We start from the raw sequence: 20,874 nt of genomic DNA on the forward strand, positions 1-20,874 counted from the left end.
GGGGCTCCTGCTGAGCTGGGCTCTGATACCCGAGAAACCGGCTATCAAGTTTTTGGGTTCTTATTACTACTAAATACATGGTGTTTTCCCGTGGCTTTTTGGGTAATCTTTTCAATGCCTCACAGAGATGAAAATTTTTAACATGTCAGGTTTCTCTTTCATATTTAAGAATTATCTTTTAAACTCTTGTTTCAGCTTGAGTTCCTTTATGTATTTTAGAAGCTATTTCACTAGCGTTTTTACTGGGGGCGGGGGGCAATAGAAGGGTTTCTAAATTAGGAGAAAAAAATTAAGCCCTTAATAAACTCACAAAGAAGCTCATCACTAGGAATTTAAACTAGATTGTAACTTTCGGAAGATTTTCAGTGAGATGTTTGCCAGTGTGAAGAGACCAACATTTAGAAATCACACTTAGATGCACATCTATGAAAATGAAATAAGGCAATTCAGAAACATTTCGTTGTCTCACCTCTCTTTCTTGCATTAACCTTTGGCCTTCTGCAGCATATAAACAATTAGTTTCTTCCAAAAATTTCAGTTCAAATGAATCTTTATACACCTAAAAAATGAGCAGGGTTAACGACCAATTACAGCAAAAGAAACCTAGCTCTCAGCTTGAAGTGCTGGTGCAGCCCCATGTCGAGGGTGCACGGCTGCCGTGACCTGTGCCCGTGACAAGCTGCCTGGGCCCGCCCAGCCCCCCTGCTCTGCCCAGGGGGCTCCCAGGCCCCGGCCGTCTCCCGGGGCACTGTGTCTGTGCGGCAAAAGTTGCCCCTTCCCCGGCTCCAGGTGAGTGCCAGCCGAGTCATTCCCCTCCCATATTTCCACCAATACTCTAATGGTGTCAGTTCCGACACTGACATCTTTGACACCTCGTCACCCGGGTGTAGGCGGCTGGACAGGGGTCCAGCGCTTCCCTCGTGGTCTGTGAGGACATGCGGGGCCCACCTGGAGGTCGGACAGCATGCCCAGGAGGCCCCGCAGCAGGCTGCGGTCCACGGCCTCCCCGCTCCGTTCCCGCTTGATCAGCAGCAGGATGCCATCGATGGTCTTTGTCTGAACCATTTTATCACTAATAATATGGTTTCTAAACAGTTCTAATCCCATATCCCTGTACAAACAAATAAGACAAGACTGTTTTAGTTTCACTTCTTACAAGTTCTGGGTGAAGCTCCAGCTACATTATGAGTATCACCCCCAAGCTACTGACTTGCTAACTCTCTGGTCCAAGTGTCAAGAACTTTTTAAAAAAAATTTTCATTCTTGACAATCTGGTGTGCCTTCTATTTCTTTCCTCATCAGTGCTGCCCGTTTCCTGCATGGGTCAGTGGGCTTCCGCCGTCCTGCCTGGGACCCTCCGCCGGCCCTGCCCCCATCCTCCAGCTGCTCCTCCTGTGTGGCCCTGGCCACAGGATGACGGAACTGAGGGTGCAAACCAGAGTCCATCGCACTCCCTCAGCCCGCTCCCTCCCGATTCAGCACGCTGTGCCCTCTCGCCACCTCTAAGCCCCGTCCTGTAAAGTCGCTTCCTTTTCTAGCTTCCTGGCCGTCCGTTCACTCTGACTCAGGGTGGTGCGATTTCTCCTTCTACCACCGGGAGACCGCTTGTCTTTGTTTACCGTAACCCACGCGTGGGGCGGCTGGGGCCCTCTCTCCTCTCCATACCACGTCCCCTCTGCTCCTCTGTCCTAAGGGCTTCAGCACTTGCTGACTGACGCCATCCTTAGAGCAGCTCCATGAGGGATGACTGTTCTCCAGATGGAGAAACTGAGGCAGAGATTACAAGGAGCTTGCTGTGCCCAGCTCATCAGGCTCCAGAGTCTAAACGTAGTTTATGACGTAACCCTGCTGTCTAACCTGGAGGCACTGCCCAGAGCGTGAAGCCTACCAGCCCCCGTCCACTGCAGCAGGCAGGGAAGCAAGTGTGCCCGTGCAGGATGGCAGGGATCGCTGTGAGGGTGCGTGAGAAACTGGGGTGTGCAGTGGAGCCCCGGCCTGAGCTTTGCAGAGTCCGTGGGAGCGGCCCACTAGCTGAGACGGGAGGAGGTGGGGAGAGGAAGCCTGCTGCGCCCAGGCGCGCCGAGGGAGGAGGAAGCCGCGGGCATATCCTGGTGGCTTTGCTGGAGCCTGAGCTGAGAGTGTGGCTTCAGAGGAAGGTCCTGCGGCGGCAGCCGCGCTGCCTCAGTTCCTCCATCTGGAGGACAGTCATCCCTCATGGGATGGAGTCCTGCTCTAAGGATGGAGTCAGTCAGGAGGTGCTGAAGCCCTGAGGACAGGGCCCCGCACAGAGGAGGAGCTCTGCGACTTCCTGTCATCATCAGCTTTTCCAAACTGATTGTTCCTCTGAGTAACGACAATCTGTCCTGCAGAGGGTCATGGGTGTCTAGTAGGAGGCGTGCAGGAGTCGGGGCTGAGAGGACAGAGGAGCAGAGGGGACGTGGGATCACGTGGGAGAGAGGGCCCCAGCCGCCCCACACTTGGGTTACAGGAAACAAAGACAAGCGGTTTCCTGGTGGTAGAAGGAGAAATCGCACCGCCCTGGGTCAGAGTGAATGGACGGCCAGGAAGCTAGAAAAGGAAGCGACTTTACAGGACGGGGCTTAGAGGTGGCGAGAGGCCACAGCGTGCTGAATCGGGAGGGAACGTCCACTTGGGCACAGGCCAAGAGGACCGAGGGCGAGACCACAGATGGGCCCTGTCACCAAGGCTGAGCTGCTCGGGGACGACGCTGGAAGTCGGGGACCAGGGACCCAGGGCAACGTGGGCACAGGGTTCCAGACTCACACTGCCCTGAGCAGATGGAAGCCAACGCCCTGTGCCCGGCCCGTCAGCAGAGTACCGGGAGGCACCATCAGAGAGTGACCGGCTCCCCAGCCTTTCCCAGAGCAGAGGTGGAAGAGGTGACAGAAACGGACTTCACAAGGCACTTCCACACCCACAGGAGAACGTGCTGGACTGGCGGCTGCCCTCATGGTGACAGACACTTCCGGGCCGAGAGCCACTGAGGGGCAGGCCTGTGTGCCAGCGACCCTGGCCAAAACAGAGGGCCACAGACAGATGGTCGGGCACGTGTCATCAAATCAACCATCAGAGACACAGGTCAGCCGCAGCCTCAGCCACAGACCAGGGCCGGGGGACACTCACCAGATGGAAGGAAGCATGGAATTCTGAAGCACGTAAGTACGATCCAGAAACAGGAAGATGCTTCTGATCATGATCTGGAGGCAAGAGGGGGACCTGACTTACTTACGTACCTCACCAACAAGACATTCAACCCTAGCCGTCTCAAATCTAACATGACTGTTTCTCAATGAAAAGATGTTTTTATCGTCAAGACCCTCACACCTGACGTCTCCCTGAACTGACGTGTCCCCTTGGTGTTGGCTTTTCAGCTCTTTTACCCAGAAACTCTGACCGTACAGCACTTCGCCTCAGAGATGCCTTTGAAATCCAGTCACATCCTGACTGACGTGGTGAAATCTCCTTAGACTGGGAGATGCTCGAAGCTGAACTTTTCCAGCATTCCGGCTCGCTATGTTGGCATGAGGCTCTCAGCCATGTGTGTGTACTCGCCTTTACTGTGTGGGCTCACGTGGTGGGCGGTGGCCCGGGGCTCCCTCAGGGAGCGCCGCAGACTGTGTCGTGGAGGTTTGCTTACACAGGTAGAGAGAACCCTCCCGACACATTCACCTGTTTCTACCGTCCCCCGGTGCCTGGCCCGAGAGAGACTCATTCGCTGTCGCCTACTCACCTCAGTCAGGAAACCAAAGAATTCAACCTAGTTAGGAAAGCTATTGATACTATCTCTTCTCTCACTTACATAATTTTCAGCCAGGTCACCCTGAAAACTCATATATATAAAATCAAATTAGAATTAATATATCTACTAAGTCTAAGCCTGGTTGTCTAGTTATAGTAAACTACTGGGATTCAGGCTTGATTCTCAGGCATAAACTGAGATCAAGGAAAACTTCAGAGACCCACGGGGAATCCCAGGCACCATGAGTCACATGTGCGGTCAGCCCAAAGGCCAAGCTCGCAGCCAGCCCCACCCCAGAAGAGCAGGTCGTCCCCACTCTTGGATGGCAGCACCTGACCTGAACAGAACTCCCCATCCCAGCTCCCAACCGGGCCCTGCCTTCCTTGGGGGTTGAGGGAAGATGGATGGGGCCACGCTTTGGTTAAAAAAAAACAACACAGCTGGACGCAAAGGGGGCACAGACTCCCAGCTACTCAGATCTGCCTTCCGTCCAGCTGAGCCAGAGGCTGGAGGAAAAGACCCAAGAGGGCGTGTGCACTGAGACCCACTCAGGGAGCATGTCAGCACGCTTACCATTTGTCTGCAGTGATCCTGCCAGCATGTGTTAATCTTCTTTAAAAATAAAACACTATCTAGCGAGTCTGTGCAGACCTGCTAAGGAAAACTTCAGAAACACCGGCCAATTTACTTGTTACAATTTTTACCCCTTACTTTCCGCTCTCCTCGCCTCCGAGTCGTGCATGTTGCTTAGTGATCAAAATACTGAAAGGGCAGAAGCTCAGAAGCCACACACGTGGTTTCCAGCCTCCGTGTCTCCCTGCCTACCTGTGATGAACCTGCCTGCACTCACCTGCCTCCATCTCTTCCTGCCTCTCCCTGTTTCCCTTTCACCCCACTGCCTGTTGAGGCTTCGTGGGCTGGGGGGTGGACCAAAGGCCCCACCCCAAAGGGCAGCTCTGGAGATGCTGTCCCAGAGGCGAGGAAGCCAGTCACTATGAACAGCACTGGGGGACGGGCAGACGGAGGACAACGGCTGAGGGCCAAATGTCACTTCTGGTCTCACAGAGACGTACGTCACATCTCATCCGTGCACCACGTGCACGACCTGACTTTCGGGACGCTGTTTACAGCAAAAGACACCCGGTGAGGGCTCCTAGGGAAAACCTCGCCAAGCACCCGGGCATTGCGTGCACAGGTTAATCGAAGCCCCATGGTCACGACGTCTACACCGCCTACGGCCCACACAGCACCCTCACACCCAGCCGCACGGCACACCGTTACTCCCTTTGGACGGGTGTGAAGGCAGCTGGCAGAGGCAAGGACCCGGCCTCCCGGGCCTCAGTCCTGCTCCAGCCTGTCTCAGCTCCACAGCACCAGACAAGGGCGCACCCCTCAGTGCGGCCCCTCGGCCGAGGTGCAGCAGGCGCGTGGATCGGCACGGCTGCAAGGTTCCATGCAACATTCCGAGCACAGAGAGAGGAGGCAACACACAGCAGCCCGTTTCTGGCGTGTAAAATCGGAAGGCGCTGGGGGCGCACTGACCGCAGCCACAGGGGTCCTGGCCAAGTGCCTCACTCATTTTCTCGAGGGTCTGCTCCTAACTCAGAAACAGAGCGAGTCACAGCAAAGACCGAATAGTTGAATGGTTAACAAATAATTCTGGAAGAACTGTTACAACTGCTCACAATTACAATGGCCCACGGTATCAGACCTTCCGCAAACAGTCTGAAAAAGCCTGCGTCGTAAGCACACATAGGCAGGTGCCACCTCGGCAGCAGCCCGGCAGCTCCGGTGCCCAGTGCTGAGCCGAGGTGCTCACCACGTGGCAGTGCCCTGACTGGTCTCCGCGGCCAGCGGGGGACAGCAAGGCTGCACAGGGTCAAGCCCACGCCAGCCAACCTGAGGCGCTGGGAGGCCCGGGGGCTGCAGCCAGGTGCGGCCCCACCCGGGGCAAGGCTTCGTCGGGACCAAAGGTCCGGTGTGATCTGGGCTGGCGAGGCCCAGTGCTGAGAGCCCCTGAGCCCACCGTGAGCCGACCTGCAGAGCGCGGGCCAACAGGCCGGGGTTGGTTCACGCGGCCAACTCTGTGGGAATTGGTTATAATCACAGAAAACTAACATAGATCTTTAAAAAACACGAATAAAGCACAGCAGCACTCCAACCTTAAGGTGTTTTTTAGACTCTTCCTAAACGCTTCCAAACGGACTAGAGAAATGGACACTGACTTCAATCAGATCAGCCAAGTAATTTAAACAGTGAAAACTCCACCTAAAACATCTGCTACATTGGGTTATATGATACAAGCGTAAGGTTTTGTTTTTATAAAAGAGAATTTTAAAAGCTTTTGCTTTAATATTAAGGATACTCATTAGTTCTTTAGCCTATTAATGTTCAGTTTCAAGAGATTTAGGTAATAAATAGGAACTTCACAAGCCAAAAAAAGGATATTCTCTAAACTGAAGGATTTGTGCTTGGACGTGGCCTTCACAGACCTGGCGCAGCTGCTGGTAGAGCACTGGGGAAACTTTGTGAGAACACAGATTTTCAACAGCCTGAAAACAAAAAGGATAAATGAGTTATTCACTGTGAACGACAAATTTGTCCTTTAAAAGCAACCTATCTGTACAAACAGCTCTAACTGTAACACAAAGCCACGCCCACCACTTACGTAATCCACAAATAAGTTATCATGGTCAAGGGCAATTATCACTGCAACGCTGGAATCCAGTAAAAGTTTGGCAAAAATGGTCCCTAACAACAGTGAACCTGGAGCGCAGATGGGATGTACCAGCTCTAATAAAATTTTCTTTCAAATCTCATGTACAAAATCAGCATCTGATTCAATCCAAATATGAAATGTTATAAACAGAAATGTAGTTTTTCTACTGCCTATTTTTGAACTATTTTAAAATACACGGGGGATATACAGAACGGAGACACTTTGGAATCTTAACTCAAATACTATATTCCTGAGGGGAAAAAAGGGCAAGTTAAATTTTTATAGATATTAAGAAAATAATTATGTAAAGAAATATATAATACATAAAACACATGCAAATTTATAAAGGTCAAAGAGAGGGCTTCCCTGGTGGCACAGTGGTTGAGAGTCTGCCTGCCGATGCAGGGGACATGGGTTCGTGCCCCGGTCCGGGAAGATCCCACATGCTGCGGAGCGGCTGGGCCCGTGAGCCATGGCCGCTGAGCCTGCGCTTCCGGAGCCTGTGCTCCACAACGGGAGAGGCCACAACAGTGAGAGGCCCGCGTAACGCAAAAAAAAAAAAAAAAAAAAAAAAAAAGGTCAAAAAGAATATGGACTAATGACAATAATTAAAAGAATAAAAATACCTTTCCCTTACATTCTGCCTTACTTAGAACAAGGGATTCCCATCCACATTTTGTTTTTACATCCTTCCTTTCCCAAAAGCTTCATGTTTTTATAATTCAGTCTAAGATCCACTGTCTCTTTCTCTCTTAAAAAAAAAAAACAAGATAACCTCCTAACAAAAGCCTTTGCACCAGTAGTTAATCATTACAAACAATTATTATCAAGTAAATTTTTAATCTAATATATGAAGAAAACATTTTTCTTTGGTAAAAATCAAGATAAGCTTAGTGATACGTGTCCTTCATCAAAGGACATCTTAGAACCATTTTCTGAATGCTCCAATTCATGAACCAGGTGTCAATGTCCTCAAAACAATCTCTTCCCAGTTGTGACTTTTTTGGTTGAACGCTAGAGCCAACTCTCCCTCGTATATATATATGTCCTGTTGAGCACATGCTTACTATTTACATGAAGCCCACTGAGATTTCTTTTTTGAGAATCTGGAGGCCGCTTAAAACCACCAGCCAAGCCCTGGGGCACCCAGGCGTGCTGGGGGCGCTGTCACCTCTTGGGTCTTTGCTGAGTCACTGCTGGCGTCTTCATGTTACAGGCACCTTGTCACCGGCTTCCTCCCCGCGCGGGGCGGGGTGGGGGGGGGCGGGCGACAGGGATGCAGTGGGCTCTTCAGGGCTGCAGGAGCGGCCCAACACAGGAGGCCCTCCCCAGAATATGTTCAGGAGATTCAGTCACACTTGGACGCTTAGAAATGCCTCCTTGTGGCACCTCACGTGACCAGTACCGGTACTGGTACCGAGCACACCTCTGGATCCAGGCATTGGAGGTGGGGAGCGGCAGGACCTGGGCCCTCCTAGCACTGGGACACAGAGGTTTTCCTCACACCAGCGTAGCCGAGGGGAAATGAGGGGAAACACCCGCTGGTCCCAGCCTCCCAGCCCTGCCACCACGCCTGCTCTGCACACGCTTATCTGTCTCAGGACAGACGAGTGTCCCAGCAAAACACCCATGCCCGTGAGGGCGCTCCCCTCAGTGGGGATCCCCCGCCAGGGCCTTAAGGGAGCAAAACAGCTAATCAGCACCTACAACTACGCACTTCGGGTGCCAGTAGCTAAGGCGACAGCTGACATCAGAGCAGAGTGGGACGTTTCAGAGTGAGAAATCGTAAGGGAAAGAAGAGGCAAGTACTCCGAGTTATTTAGGTAAATGAAGGGGAAAAATGAAAAACAAACACCCACCCCCACCCCCGGGGAAACCACGCCCCTGTGGACTATCCTGAGCACAGAGGAGCGGCTTCCTGCAGCAGCCAGGCCCCAGGTTACCCTACTCGGTGGCAGGCCTGTCTAAACGCGACAAGCACACCACACAGAAGCTGCCACCAGGACTCTGCAGTTCCCACCCACAAGAAACGAGTAAAGGGCAATGTAAAAAGGAGACAAGGACTTGGTCCTGAGAGTGGGACGAAGAATGAGGGGGGGGACAGTGTCCCAGGAAGACATCCACCCTCCCGGGCCCCGTTGTGAATGCCGGACGTGATGCCCTCGTACAAATGACTGATTTCGCTGAGTGACCAAAGCCGCTGAATTAACAAAATCCTTCCTATTAGGCCTAAGATATTTGAACCTGAATATTCTCTGTTTTTGAATAACTTATGCATTGAATTCACTCTTGATTAACTTACATTCTCAAACTGGTCCATCAAATAAAGTGTCCACTTGTTTCCCAATTTCTGGGCTTCCTCACCCGCCTGCATCACTTTCAACCACCCTATTAATCCATCAGGACCTGATGCCACTCCGTTCTCCTGCACCGAGCCCTCACCAGGCACAGGGTTTCCTGGAGACACATCTACCTCGTGACCCAAGGTCAGCAGCACAGCTTTTCTCAAGTGCGAGTTCTCTGTGACAGGTTTGATTCTGTGCATCAAAACTAGTCTGAAGTCCACAGAGATCAGACTTGTGGTTGCTGAGGGGGAGGGGGGAGGGAGAGGTATGCACGAAGAGTTTGGGGTTGGTACATACAAACTACCACATTTACAATGGATAAACAACAAGGTCCTACTGTATAACACAGGGAACTATATCCCATCTCTTGGGACAAATGGTAATGGAAAAGCATATTTAAAAAAGAATGTCTCTATGAGTGTAACTGAGTCACTGCTGTACAGCAGAGATCGCCACAGCACTGTAAGTCAACTGTTCTTCAATAATTAAAAAAAAACAAAACCAAAACAAACAAAAAACTAGTCTGAAATCAACACCTAGCCTCATCCCCGAAACGTTCCTGAAAATGCAGACTTCAGTCTTCTGTCGTCTCATGGAGACAAGCAGGACTAAAACACACAGACCCGAGACACACAAGACACGCTGTCTTCAGCAAGTTGAGATTTCAGATCTAAATTCAGAAAAGATGGATGCACTCAACATCTCCTCCTGCTCGCATTACAAGAGAATGACTCTCAGCACGATGTGTATCTACTAAGACTTTTTCATGTAATCTGAATATCCCTTTCTACCAAACAAAAACAAAGTAAGAAACTGCAGGCAGGCTGTGCAGACAGGCTGGAGTTGACCTTTCCCTCCACCGAGGCCTCCTCAGACCTGGCACGGGGAGATGCCAGACCCCACTTTTGGGAAACTGATCAACATCAAAACAAGAGGTTCTCCCTCAAATAATCCTGAAAACCTCCTCAAAAACAAACAAAAAAACTTTCCAGCTTTGGTTTGGAACTGTTACTTGCACATAAGATTCTTTGGCAAATTATATACCACACCACCTCAGCAGAAACTCAGGCTTTATTCTGAAACACCAGGTGTAGTGCACTGTCCACTCTACTGGAGACCAGGATAGTTTTACCGTGACATCACTTACCATCTCCACCCCATTCGCTCCACAAGATGTGAGCGGCTCACTCTGCAGAGGTGTACTTAGACTTGCTGGAACTTCTGAGTGGCCAGGCACCCGCCTGCACACCTGCGTCCAAAAGCCCATCCACTGCCCCCCACATGGGCCCTCCTGAGATGTCCCCTGGAATGAGTGGTGCCACTTTGGAGGCAAGCAGCCCTAGCCCTCAGGGTCTCACATACACCGACACCCACGATGCCCAGGGCATCTGGAAACACTGTTTACAATAATAGCTATGGTGACTATTATGAAACACATCCTGGGTAAAAGGTCCAGCAAAGTCATTCTACTAAGAAAAATGATGGGCAATTGATACCAGACAGTCAAATCTCCAGGGAAAGGGCAATAATGAAGCCTCGCTGGAAGACATAATATTTCACTAAAGCAAAAGCCTCTGAGTCTGGGCACTCGGTGGGACTCTTGCTCCGGGTCCAGACAAAGTAAAGGAAGCGGACTCAGCCTTCGCTGAAATAACACACGAAGCGGCAGTTTCCGAAGCGCTGCACTGGGCTCTGAGAGGCCGTGGCCTTGGCAGACAGGAGACAGACAAGCATCAACCACTCTGGCTTCTGGCATCCAGCGTCCAGGCCACACAGCAGTCGCCCTGGGCTGAGGCCTAAGTCTGCAGGGCGACGGGCCCGAGGGCAGGTGACCTCAGGGTCCAAGTCGAGTGCTCAGCAGAGCACTGTCCAGCACGTATGTGGGAGGAGACCACCGAGGTGAGGGAAGGAACCCCAAAAGCTTACAGACCACCTTGGGCGCTGGTGCTCACACACTTCCCACCAGCCAGGCAGGAACACAACAGGACGCCGGGCAGAGGATTCAGGAAGGTTTCTCTCAGCAGCAGGGCAATTAGCCCTGGACGAAACACTGCTCTAGTTCTGCCTAGCAACGCTTAAAGGCAACGGTCCTAAAGGTCAAACTGATTCTAAATAATTTAACCGAGTCTGGAACAAAGCTCAATAATATTCAGAGAAATACAGGGCTTCCCTGGTGGTGCAGTGGTTGAGAGTCCGCCTGCCGATGCAGGGGACACGGGTTCGTGCCCCGGTCCAGGAAGATCCCACATGCCACGGAGCGGCTGGGCCTGTGAGCCATGGCCGCTGAGCCTGTGCGTCCGGAGCCTGTGCTCCGCAACGGGAGAGGCCACAGCAGTCAGAGGCCCGCGTACCGAAAAAAAACAAAACAAAACAAAACAAAACAAAAGCATCTACCACACAAGTCAAAATTCACAATGTCTGGCATCCAATCAAAGCTATCAAACATGCAAAGAAGTAGGAAAACAACCTTTACTGGGGAGAAAAATCAATCAGTCAAAGCAACCTGGAATTGACAGAATCAGCAGACAAGGACACAAAAGAGCTATAACTGTGCTCCACACGTTAAAGAAAGTTAAGCAAAGAGAAGATACAAAAAAAGATTCAAATTGAACACCTAGAGAGGAAAACAATGCTGAGGTGAAAATTATACCAGATGGTATTAATGGCAGATTAGACATCGCAAAAGATGAGTGAACTTAAAGAAATGGATAAACTGAATAGTTCTGTATCTACTAATGACATTTGTAGTTGAAAATCTTTCAACAAAGAAAGCCAAGATGGCTTCACTGGGGAATTCTCTCAAACATTTAAGGAAAAAATAATACCAATTCTGGACTTCCCTGGTGGTGCAGTGGTTAAGAATCTACCTGCCAATGCAGGGAACACGGGTTCGAGCCCTGGTCCGGGAAGATCCCATGTGCCGCAGAGCAACTAAGCCCGTGCACCACAACTACTGAGCCTGCACTCTGGAGCCCATGAGCCACAACTACTGAGCCCGCATGCCACAACTACTGAGCCTGTGCTCTAGAGCCTGCAAACCACAACTACTGAGCCCAAGTGCCACAACTACTGAAGCTCATGCACCTAGAGCCTGTGCTCCACAAGAGAAGCCATCGCAATGAGAAGCCCGCACGCCATAACGAAGACCCAACACAGCCAAAAGTAAATAAATAAATTTATTAAAAAAAAAAAAACAGGGCTTCCCTGGTGGCGCGGTGGTTGAGAGTCTGCCTGCCGATGCAGGGGACACGGGTTCGTGCCCCGGTCCGGGAAGATCCCACATACCGCGGAGCAGCTGGGCCCGTGAGCCATGGCCGCTGAGCCTGCGCGTCCGGAGCCTGTGCTCCGCAACGGGAGAGGCCACGATGGTGAGAGGCCCGCGTACCGCAAAAAAAAAATTGAAAAAAAAACCAAAAAACAAAAAAGAAATAATACCAATTCTACACAAAGTCTTCTAGACAATGAAGAGAACATTTCCAACTCATTTTATGAGGCCAGCATTAATCTGATACTAAAACCAGACACAGACATTACACGAGAATAATACAATATCCTTTGTGATCACAGATGCAAAAATTAACAAAATGTCAGCAAACTGACTCCAACAGTACATTAAAAAGATAATACATCATGACCAAGGTGAATTTATACCAGAATGAAAGACTGGTTTAACATTTGGAAAATCAATCCGTGTAATTAACAAACTAAAAAACAAAAATCACACATAACCATCTCAACAGCCACAGAAGAATTTGTCAAAATCCAACATGTATTTTCTGACACAAACTCTCAACAACCTATAGGGACAGAAAGGAACTTCCTCAACCTGACAATATGGGCATTTTTGAAAAACCCACAGCTACAGCATCGTATGGTGTTCAATGATGAAAGACTGAAAGCTTTCTCCCCTAAGACCAGGAACAAAACAAGGATGTCTGCTTTTTCCGTTTCTATTAACCATCGTACTAACCACCAGAGGTTCTATGTAGTGCAACGAGGCAAGAAAGGAAATAAAAGGCACGCAATTAGCAAGGGAGAAGTAAAGTTATCTCTGTGTGTAGAGGCGACATGATTGTCCACACAGAAAACCCAATGGGATCTACGAAAAAGCTACAAGAGATAAGTGCGGTTAGCAAGACAGCAATATACAAGATAAATGTATAAACATGAGTTGTATTTGTATGTACTATCAACAACCAGAAATTAAAATTTATACTACCTTTTACAATACCATAAACGTATGAAATGCTTTAGGGATAAATTTCACAAAAGATATACAAGACCTGCACAGCGGAACTAGAAAACATTGCTGAGACCTAACTGAGAGCTGTCCCTTGTGGTCAACTGGGGGGTTCAAAAATAAATTTATTAAAAAAAAAAAAACAGGGCTTCCCTGGTGGCGCGGTGGTTGAGAGTCTGCCTGCCGATGCAGGGGACACGGGTTCGTGCCCCGGTCCGGGAAGATCCCACATACCGCGGAGCAGCTGGGCCCGTGAGCCATGGCCGCTGAGCCTGCGCGTCCGGAGCCTGTGCTCCGCAACGGGAGAGGCCACGATGGTGAGAGGCCCGCGTACCGCAAAAAAAAAATTGAAAAAAAAACCAAAAAACAAAAAAGAAATAATACCAATTCTACACAAAGTCTTCTAGACAATGAAGAGAACATTTCCAACTCATTTTATGAGGCCAGCATTAATCTGATACTAAAACCAGACACAGACATTACACGAGAATAATACAATATCCTTTGTGATCACAGATGCAAAAATTAACAAAATGTCAGCAAACTGACTCCAACAGTACATTAAAAAGATAATACATCATGACCAAGGTGAATTTATACCAGAATGAAAGACTGGTTTAACATTTGGAAAATCAATCCGTGTAATTAACAAACTAAAAAACAAAAATCACACATAACCATCTCAACAGCCACAGAAGAATTTGTCAAAATCCAACATGTATTTTCTGACACAAACTCTCAACAACCTATAGGGACAGAAAGGAACTTCCTCAACCTGACAATATGGGCATTTTTGAAAAACCCACAGCTACAGCATCGTATGGTGTTCAATGATGAAAGACTGAAAGCTTTCTCCCCTAAGACCAGGAACAAAACAAGGATGTCTGCTTTTTCCGTTTCTATTAACCATCGTACTAACCACCAGAGGTTCTATGTAGTGCAACGAGGCAAGAAAGGAAATAAAAGGCACGCAATTAGCAAGGGAGAAGTAAAGTTATCTCTGTGTGTAGAGGCGACATGATTGTCCACACAGAAAACCCAATGGGATCTACGAAAAAGCTACAAGAGATAAGTGCGGTTAGCAAGACAGCAATATACAAGATAAATGTATAAACATGAGTTGTATTTGTATGTACTATCAACAACCAGAAATTAAAATTTATACTACCTTTTACAATACCATAAACGTATGAAATGCTTTAGGGATAAATTTCACAAAAGATATACAAGACCTGCACAGCGGAACTAGAAAACATTGCTGAGACCTAACTGAGAGCTGTCCCTTGTGGTCAACTGGGGGGTTCAATGTTGTCAAGATAGCAGCTCTCCCCACGCTCACTTACAATTACACATAATCCAAACCAAAATCCTAGGAGGCTTCTTTGCAGAAACTGGCAAAGAGATTCTAAAATTCATATGGAAATATAATGGACCTAGAATACCCAAAACAAGTTTACCCCAAAAAAGGATAAACCTGCAGGGCCAGCGGTCCAGACTTTGAGACTTAGGACACCCACACTCACAGGGACAAGAACTTCCGACACAGGAGCAAAGGCAGTTTGTTGGAGAAGACAGATGCCTCAACACATGGCATTGGACCAACTGGACCTCCACAGGGAACACAGTGAACTTGGATTTATACCTCACAGCAAATACAAAAATTCACCTCAAAACAGACAACAGACCTAAATGTAAAACCTATAACGCTAAAAGAAGGAAATACAAGGGAGAATCTTTACCACCTTAGATTTTAGGCAAAGACTTCTCAGAGAGACACGAAAAGCACAATCCATAAAAGACCAAACTGATACAAAGACTTCATCAAAATTTAAAACATCTGCTCTCTGAAAGCCATGGTTAAGAGAATCAAAAGACAAGCTGCAAACTAGGAGAACACATTTGCAAGGCAAATACCTGGTATAGGATGCATGCTCAGAACACATAAAAAACTCAAACACTCGATAATAAGAAAATAAACACCACCATAAAAAATGAGCAGAAGATTTGAACACACACTTCATTAAAGAAGGTGTATGGAATGGCAGCGGGCACAAGAAAAGATACTTAATATCGTTAGGGAAATGCAAATTAAAACTGTAGTGAAATTCTACTACTCACCTACTAGAATAGCAAAAATTAAAAAGACTGACAATACCCAATGTCAGCAAGCACACGGAGCAGCTGGAATGCTCACATACCACTGGCAGAAAGGCAACATGGTGAAGCCATTTGAAAAAGTTAGGAAACGTCTTGTAAAGTTAAACACACACTTTCCATTTTACTCAGAGAACCTACTTCTAGATGTTCATCCGAGAGAAATGAGAATTTTTGTCCACACAAAGACTTACCTATGAACGTCTGCAGCAGCTTTATTCATAACCCAAAACTAGACACCCAGACGTCCATTACCTCAGGATAACTAACTGGTGGTCCCCAGAGTACTCAGCAACAAAGAAACGAATTACTGTCACGACGCATGCATGTGCCCAACTCACAAGCCCTACGCTAAGCGAAAGGAGCTAGGCACAATCGCACGGTTCCACTGACATGAGATTCTAAAGATGGCAAAACATACTGACACAAGGCACATCAGCGACTGCCGAGGACTGGGGGTTAGGTCACACGACAGGACCCGCTGCAAAGGGGCCTCAGGGAACTTCTCGGGGTGACAGACACATTCTGTATCTCGACTGTGTGGTGGTTGCACAATTGGACACATTTGTTAAAACTTGTTGAAGCACATAGTCTACACCGTAATTACGTCAATTAAACAATACAATCACCTCACACGAACTTAAGACAAAGAAGGGACAGGTGCCCATCGAACTGTCCATGGTAGTCTTCTTTGGGTGGTAGGAATATAGGTGATTTTTATTTTCTTCTTTGTACTTTTTGTAGTTTCCATAATTTTTCACTTATGTAAACAGAAAAAATGTAATCACTTATGTAAACAGAAAAAATTTTTTTAAGTCTCTTAGTAGAAATTGTGCTATCATATTACCTAAAATGTAGATAATATGAGACCAGTTAGCGAATGTCATTCTTTAAAAACAAGATATCAGGAAAACCAGTCTGTGTGTAACTGAAATATCCCAAAAGTGAAACCTACTTTTGATCATTTCTTCTGGTGTTAGAAAAGGAACATCGTTATCTCAAATTAAATGTAACAAAACCAGTCTGCACATTTTAACTGCAACAATTAATCACAAAACACAATGAAAAGGGGAAAACCCACATGAACAAGTCAAACTGTAATAAGAGTTTCGTATATAACATAATGGAATTATAATAATAGTTTGCTGCATACTTGGAAAATATTAGAAGTCATGTGACTCTTAGGAACGCATTTCTCTCCTGTAATGGGTTAACTTTAAATACCCTTCTAGACAGCTGAGGCCTGAAAATGAAATAAAAATCCCACAACCACCAGAAACGGAAAACGCTCCTCGACTTGGGACACGCTGCCACCGAACTCCTACTGTTCTTATTTCAGGCAAAGAGTCGATTTCTATTAGTCCCTTCATTACTGACTGAAACAACACCGAGGAGCACAAGATCCACGTCTGGGTCACATTTCACAGGAGTTGGATGATTGTGCTATTTAGACACTATAAGAAACAATCAGGTAAGTAAAAAACCGGACCCTGGCCCCCTCAGGTCTTAAAGTTCTCCCTAAGAAAACTGCCCGTTTACATCTCAGTGAGAATTCTAACAAGCTCTGCTTTCTGCACATGTGGAGCCTTACCTGGTAGAGCTCTTCCAGGTTATATCTGATGGAGGTACTACTCTGTATGGCTCTCACTGCTTCATGAAGTTTCTGCCAGGTGTCCTGAGTGTAGTTATCAGGCAATTTAGGTCTGTCTGTAAATGCAGACGGAGTCAGTGAGTAACGGCATCCATGCTAAGGATCACACATCTTTAAAAAACTATTCCACAAAAAAAGTACTTAAAAGACACATAGGTAAGGAGCGCAAAAATTAGGTTTTCCCAATACAAGTACCACATTTATACATTTCTTGGGTTACAGACTATGCAACCATTCCATCTTCGTTTGGCTAAACAAATACGTCTAGTACTGATACTTAGAATAAGCACATGTAGGAATCATACAAATCTTAACATTATTCCTTTACTTAACAAGTGGGTTTCACAAAAGTATAAACGTGGAATAGTTAAGCTCTCTACAACATTTAAAGTTGACTGAAACTACTCCAAGCTGGGAGGAAGGTGAAGAATAAGGTTGTAACTGGTGTGTCTGCATCAAAGACGCCTGCTTTGAGACAGTGACAGCGACAGAGCTGGTGAGAAGTGGAGCAAGTAATTAAATTACATCACGAAGAGCTTCAGTCCTGCTACTCGGCCGTGCGAACCGGGACACCTGAGTGTACAGACCAACTATACAGACCAAGGGGAAGCCGCCGCCGGCCCGCGCCGCCCCGCCGACATCGCAGCCCGAGCGGCCGAGGGGAGGGACCCCCGCCCCGCCCGCCGCGCACCCACCTCGGAAATTCTTGATCACGAGCTTCTTGGAGCCGCCGGCGGCCCCGGGCTTGGAGGTGACGGCGGCCGCGGCGAGAGACGCGGGCTTGGTAAGGCCGTTGGTGTGTCCGACAAGCGCCGAGAAACTGCCCTTCCGAGGGGTCTCGTCGGCCATGGCCGCGGCCGCAGCGCCCCGCCCGCCGCCCGCTCGGCCTCCGCCTCGGCCTCGGCCTTGGCCTCGGTCTCCGCCGCCCGGCCTCGCCCTCCCTCCGCTGCGCTCCCTCAGCCCCGCCCGGCCCAGCCCAACCGTCGCCCGACCCGGCCCGACCAGAGCCGGTGCCGCAGGCCTCGGGAGCACGCCAGACCCCGACCCGACCCAGCCCCGAGCTCGCGGGCACCGCAGTCCGCGTCCGCCGCGGTCCGTGTGGAACCCGCAACAGTCGAGGGCCCGGCAGGCCCGGGCACCGGGGCGCCGACGAAGCGGCCTCGTGTGGGAGGCAGGGAGTCGCAGCGCAGCCGCCGACCTTCCTCAGCCCGGGCGCGCCGCCATGCCGGCCCGGGTCTCGCACTCCCGCGCGCACGCTGCCTCCGGAACCAACGTGCGCGGAAGGCGGGGCCGGCGGCGCGGGGCCGGGACCGGACCGCGGCCCGGAAGTGACGCGACGGCAGCGACGGGGCGCGCAGCTCCGCGGGGCGGCGGCGGGAGCGGCCATGGCGCACATCACCATCAACCAGTACCTGCAGCAGGTAACTTTCCTCGGCCAACGGGCATCCTGCCAGCTGTCCTCCCGCTGTCTTGGCCTGCGGGCCGGAGCTGGATCCCGGGCGAGTCTGTCCACCAGCTGCGCTGGAGCCCCTGGCCGCGCTCTCAGTTTAGGGGCGTGTGGGGAGGGGGGACAAAGTGGTGGAAGTAACAGGGGGACAGAGCAAGTGGTCCGGCTGCGAGCCGGTCAGTGTTAGCGATCCGCTGCTTACATCCTTTGGGAAGTGTGGCTCTCAGGGTTTTGTCCATTACACCCTGTGAACGCAGCAGCACAGCGCAAACATAGGTATTTATGGATTCAAGGCTTGTAATCTTTCCTCTGAGCTGTGCTAATTCGCAGAACTAGAACCGTGGTAATAGGGATAAGAAAAGGGGGAGTGGGCTTTTTAGAATTTCTGAAGGAGACCTCACCAGGGCTTGCTGAATGAGGATGTGCGGCTGGGGAACGGGGAGGAGGCAAGAACGATTCCTAGGTTTCTAGTTGGGCAGCAGATGAGCAGGACAGATTTGGAGGGAAAGACAAATGTAGTCTTGGACGTGTCAAGTTGGAGGTGTCTGTTGACAAGCAGGCCAAGATATCTAGTTGGCAGTTGAATATAGTCTAACGAGATTGGAACCATTAGTTGTTTGGTTAGTTGAGAAAGTTGGTTAAAACGGGAATCATGAAAAAACAGATACATGCTTTAATCTTAACTTGAAGCTTACAAATATATATTCGTTTGCAGTCTTCTGAAGGAGGCCTAAGACCTTTTCTTTGCAGAGTTAACATTTTTCAGTATCAGTTTTTAAAGTTGAACAAGTACGTAGACATTTGAGAACCAATGTGAATATAGAGTCTCTCCAGAATGTTATGCTTTTTTTTTTATAACTTTTATCTTCTATATATTTGTATCTTTTGTATATTTCTAAATCTCTTACAGTTTTCTTGCCCACACCTAATCCCAGGGTTTGGGGGGAGGGGCAGTTTGTGTGCCTTGAAGAGTGTCTGAGCCATGCAGTGTGCAGTACAGTTTGTGGGCTGGATAGATGCAGGCAGGTGGAGGGGTGTGAGGCCGAGTGATGTACCAGTGCTCGGACCTCCACGTTCTAGTGAGCAGTGAGTTAGAACTCGTGCTGGTCTGTCTCAGTTTCCTATGCCTCTGTTTCTCCAGTCTACTGCCCGGTCCTGTTCCCTGCCTGGGTCCCAGAGGAGCACTCTGAGAATCTCCTTTAATTGTCTGTCTTCTCTGTTCCACCCCATGGAACAGCGGGGTGGCTATGAGAAGAACAGGCATGATGAGTGCTTGGTGAAGGCTTACCGAGAACCAGGCGCTGTGGTACACGGCAGCTCATCGTCGGCACTGTTTTCGTAGGAGGTTGGTCCATTGCAAGCCCCATTTTACGGAGGATGTTAAGTGACTTTCCAAGGTCACTGGGCTAGTAAGTGGCACATTCAGACTGGGAGTCCTGGCCCCAGAGTCCATGCTGTGACACCAAGCTCACTACCTCTGTTAGCCCAAGCTTCAGCCATTTCCTGTCCGTGTCAGAACCTGCCTATTCCTCAGCTTCCAAAGTTTATTGTTGCTTGAATCTCAGTGACCCTGTCAGCTTGGACTTATTTCTCACCTTTTCAACATCCTCGGCCAGCAGCCACCTGTGGACAAGTCGTATGTCGTTCATTTCCCGTGGCTCTGTGATAACTTCCATTAGCTGTTGGGTCTGGGATTTGATTTTACCCTCAATAGCCCATGAGCTCTCTTGTTAGTTTCTTGGATGCTGGCAGAACACATGCGATTCCTGGGTCAGAGACCAGGGACCTTATTACTCTGTGTGGCAAGCAGCACAGCATCACATGCTGGTGTGGTTCCCTGGGCCCGAAGTCCCACAGGTGATGTGACAGGCCCAGAAGGGTGGCTGCACATGTACCTGAGAGAGACAGAACCTGGGGAATCTACCTGCTCTGTAGCAGGCAGTAAGCAAGTCTGGTTTTTGTCTAGGGTTGGGATGGGGGGGAGACATTATCTCATTTCTCAAGGTAACTCGTCACGTGAACAGCCCTGAGTAATGGCCCTAGTGAAAGAGCCAGTGGTCAGAGTCTTGTAGTGTGGGACCCCCAGCACGAGTGCCCAGGAGGGCTGTCTCTCAACAACCGGCCCGCGGTGACACCCCCTTTCTACTCAGCACTCGAGTTTTAGCAGGCATTCCATTTAGTTTCTTTTTGAATTAATTTACCTTACATTTCCCCATATATTTTACTGTAAAGATTTGTTGGTCTCCTTAGAAAAGATCGGTTCGCAGCTTCTCCCCGAGGTGGATCTCTCCGTCACTTCTAAGTATCTCTCCGAGGGCTGGTATTATTCTTTTTAGTGTCTTTTATTTCATTCTTTTGTCCGTTACACGAACTCTTATTTCACATGGCAGGTTACTTTTTTTTTTTGCGGTACGCGGGCCTCTCACTGTTGTGGCCTCTCCCTCTGCGGAGCACAGGCTCCGGACGCGCAGGCTCAGCGGCCATGGCTCACGGGCCCAGCCGCTCCGCGGCATGTGGGATCCTCCCAGACCGGGGCACGAACCCGTGTCCCCTGCATC

General features: G+C 49.3%; 2 protein-coding genes across 2 annotated transcripts in view; one reads left to right on the top strand and one right to left on the bottom strand.

The window, feature by feature from the left end:
• The window catches only part of CUL4A (cullin 4A), a 45,253-nt gene extending 27,530 nt beyond the window's left edge, over positions 1–17,723 (bottom strand). The window contains exons 1-7 of the mRNA XM_007466362.1: positions 17,565–17,723; positions 16,810–16,925; positions 6,209–6,312; positions 4,334–4,403; positions 3,145–3,218; positions 949–1,111; positions 470–559 (exon numbers count right to left, since the gene is read on the bottom strand). Coding sequence (XP_007466424.1) covers positions 470–559; positions 949–1,111; positions 3,145–3,218; positions 4,334–4,403; positions 6,209–6,312; positions 16,810–16,925; positions 17,565–17,718 — 771 coding nt within the window. The 5' untranslated portion in view covers positions 17,719–17,723. The remainder of the gene's footprint in view (positions 1–469; positions 560–948; positions 1,112–3,144; positions 3,219–4,333; positions 4,404–6,208; positions 6,313–16,809; positions 16,926–17,564) is intronic.
• Positions 17,724–18,233: 510 nt separating this feature from the next.
• The window catches only part of PCID2 (PCI domain containing 2), a 20,667-nt gene continuing 18,026 nt past the window's right edge, over positions 18,234–20,874 (top strand). The window contains exon 1 of the mRNA XM_007466363.1: positions 18,234–18,290. Coding sequence (XP_007466425.1) covers positions 18,255–18,290 — 36 coding nt within the window. The 5' untranslated portion in view covers positions 18,234–18,254. The remainder of the gene's footprint in view (positions 18,291–20,874) is intronic.

The sequence above is a fragment of the Lipotes vexillifer genome, unplaced genomic scaffold (genome assembly GCF_000442215.2).
Source record: "Lipotes vexillifer unplaced genomic scaffold, Lipotes_vexillifer_v1.1 scaffold791, whole genome shotgun sequence".
Classification (NCBI taxonomy): Eukaryota; Metazoa; Chordata; class Mammalia; order Artiodactyla; family Lipotidae; genus Lipotes; species Lipotes vexillifer.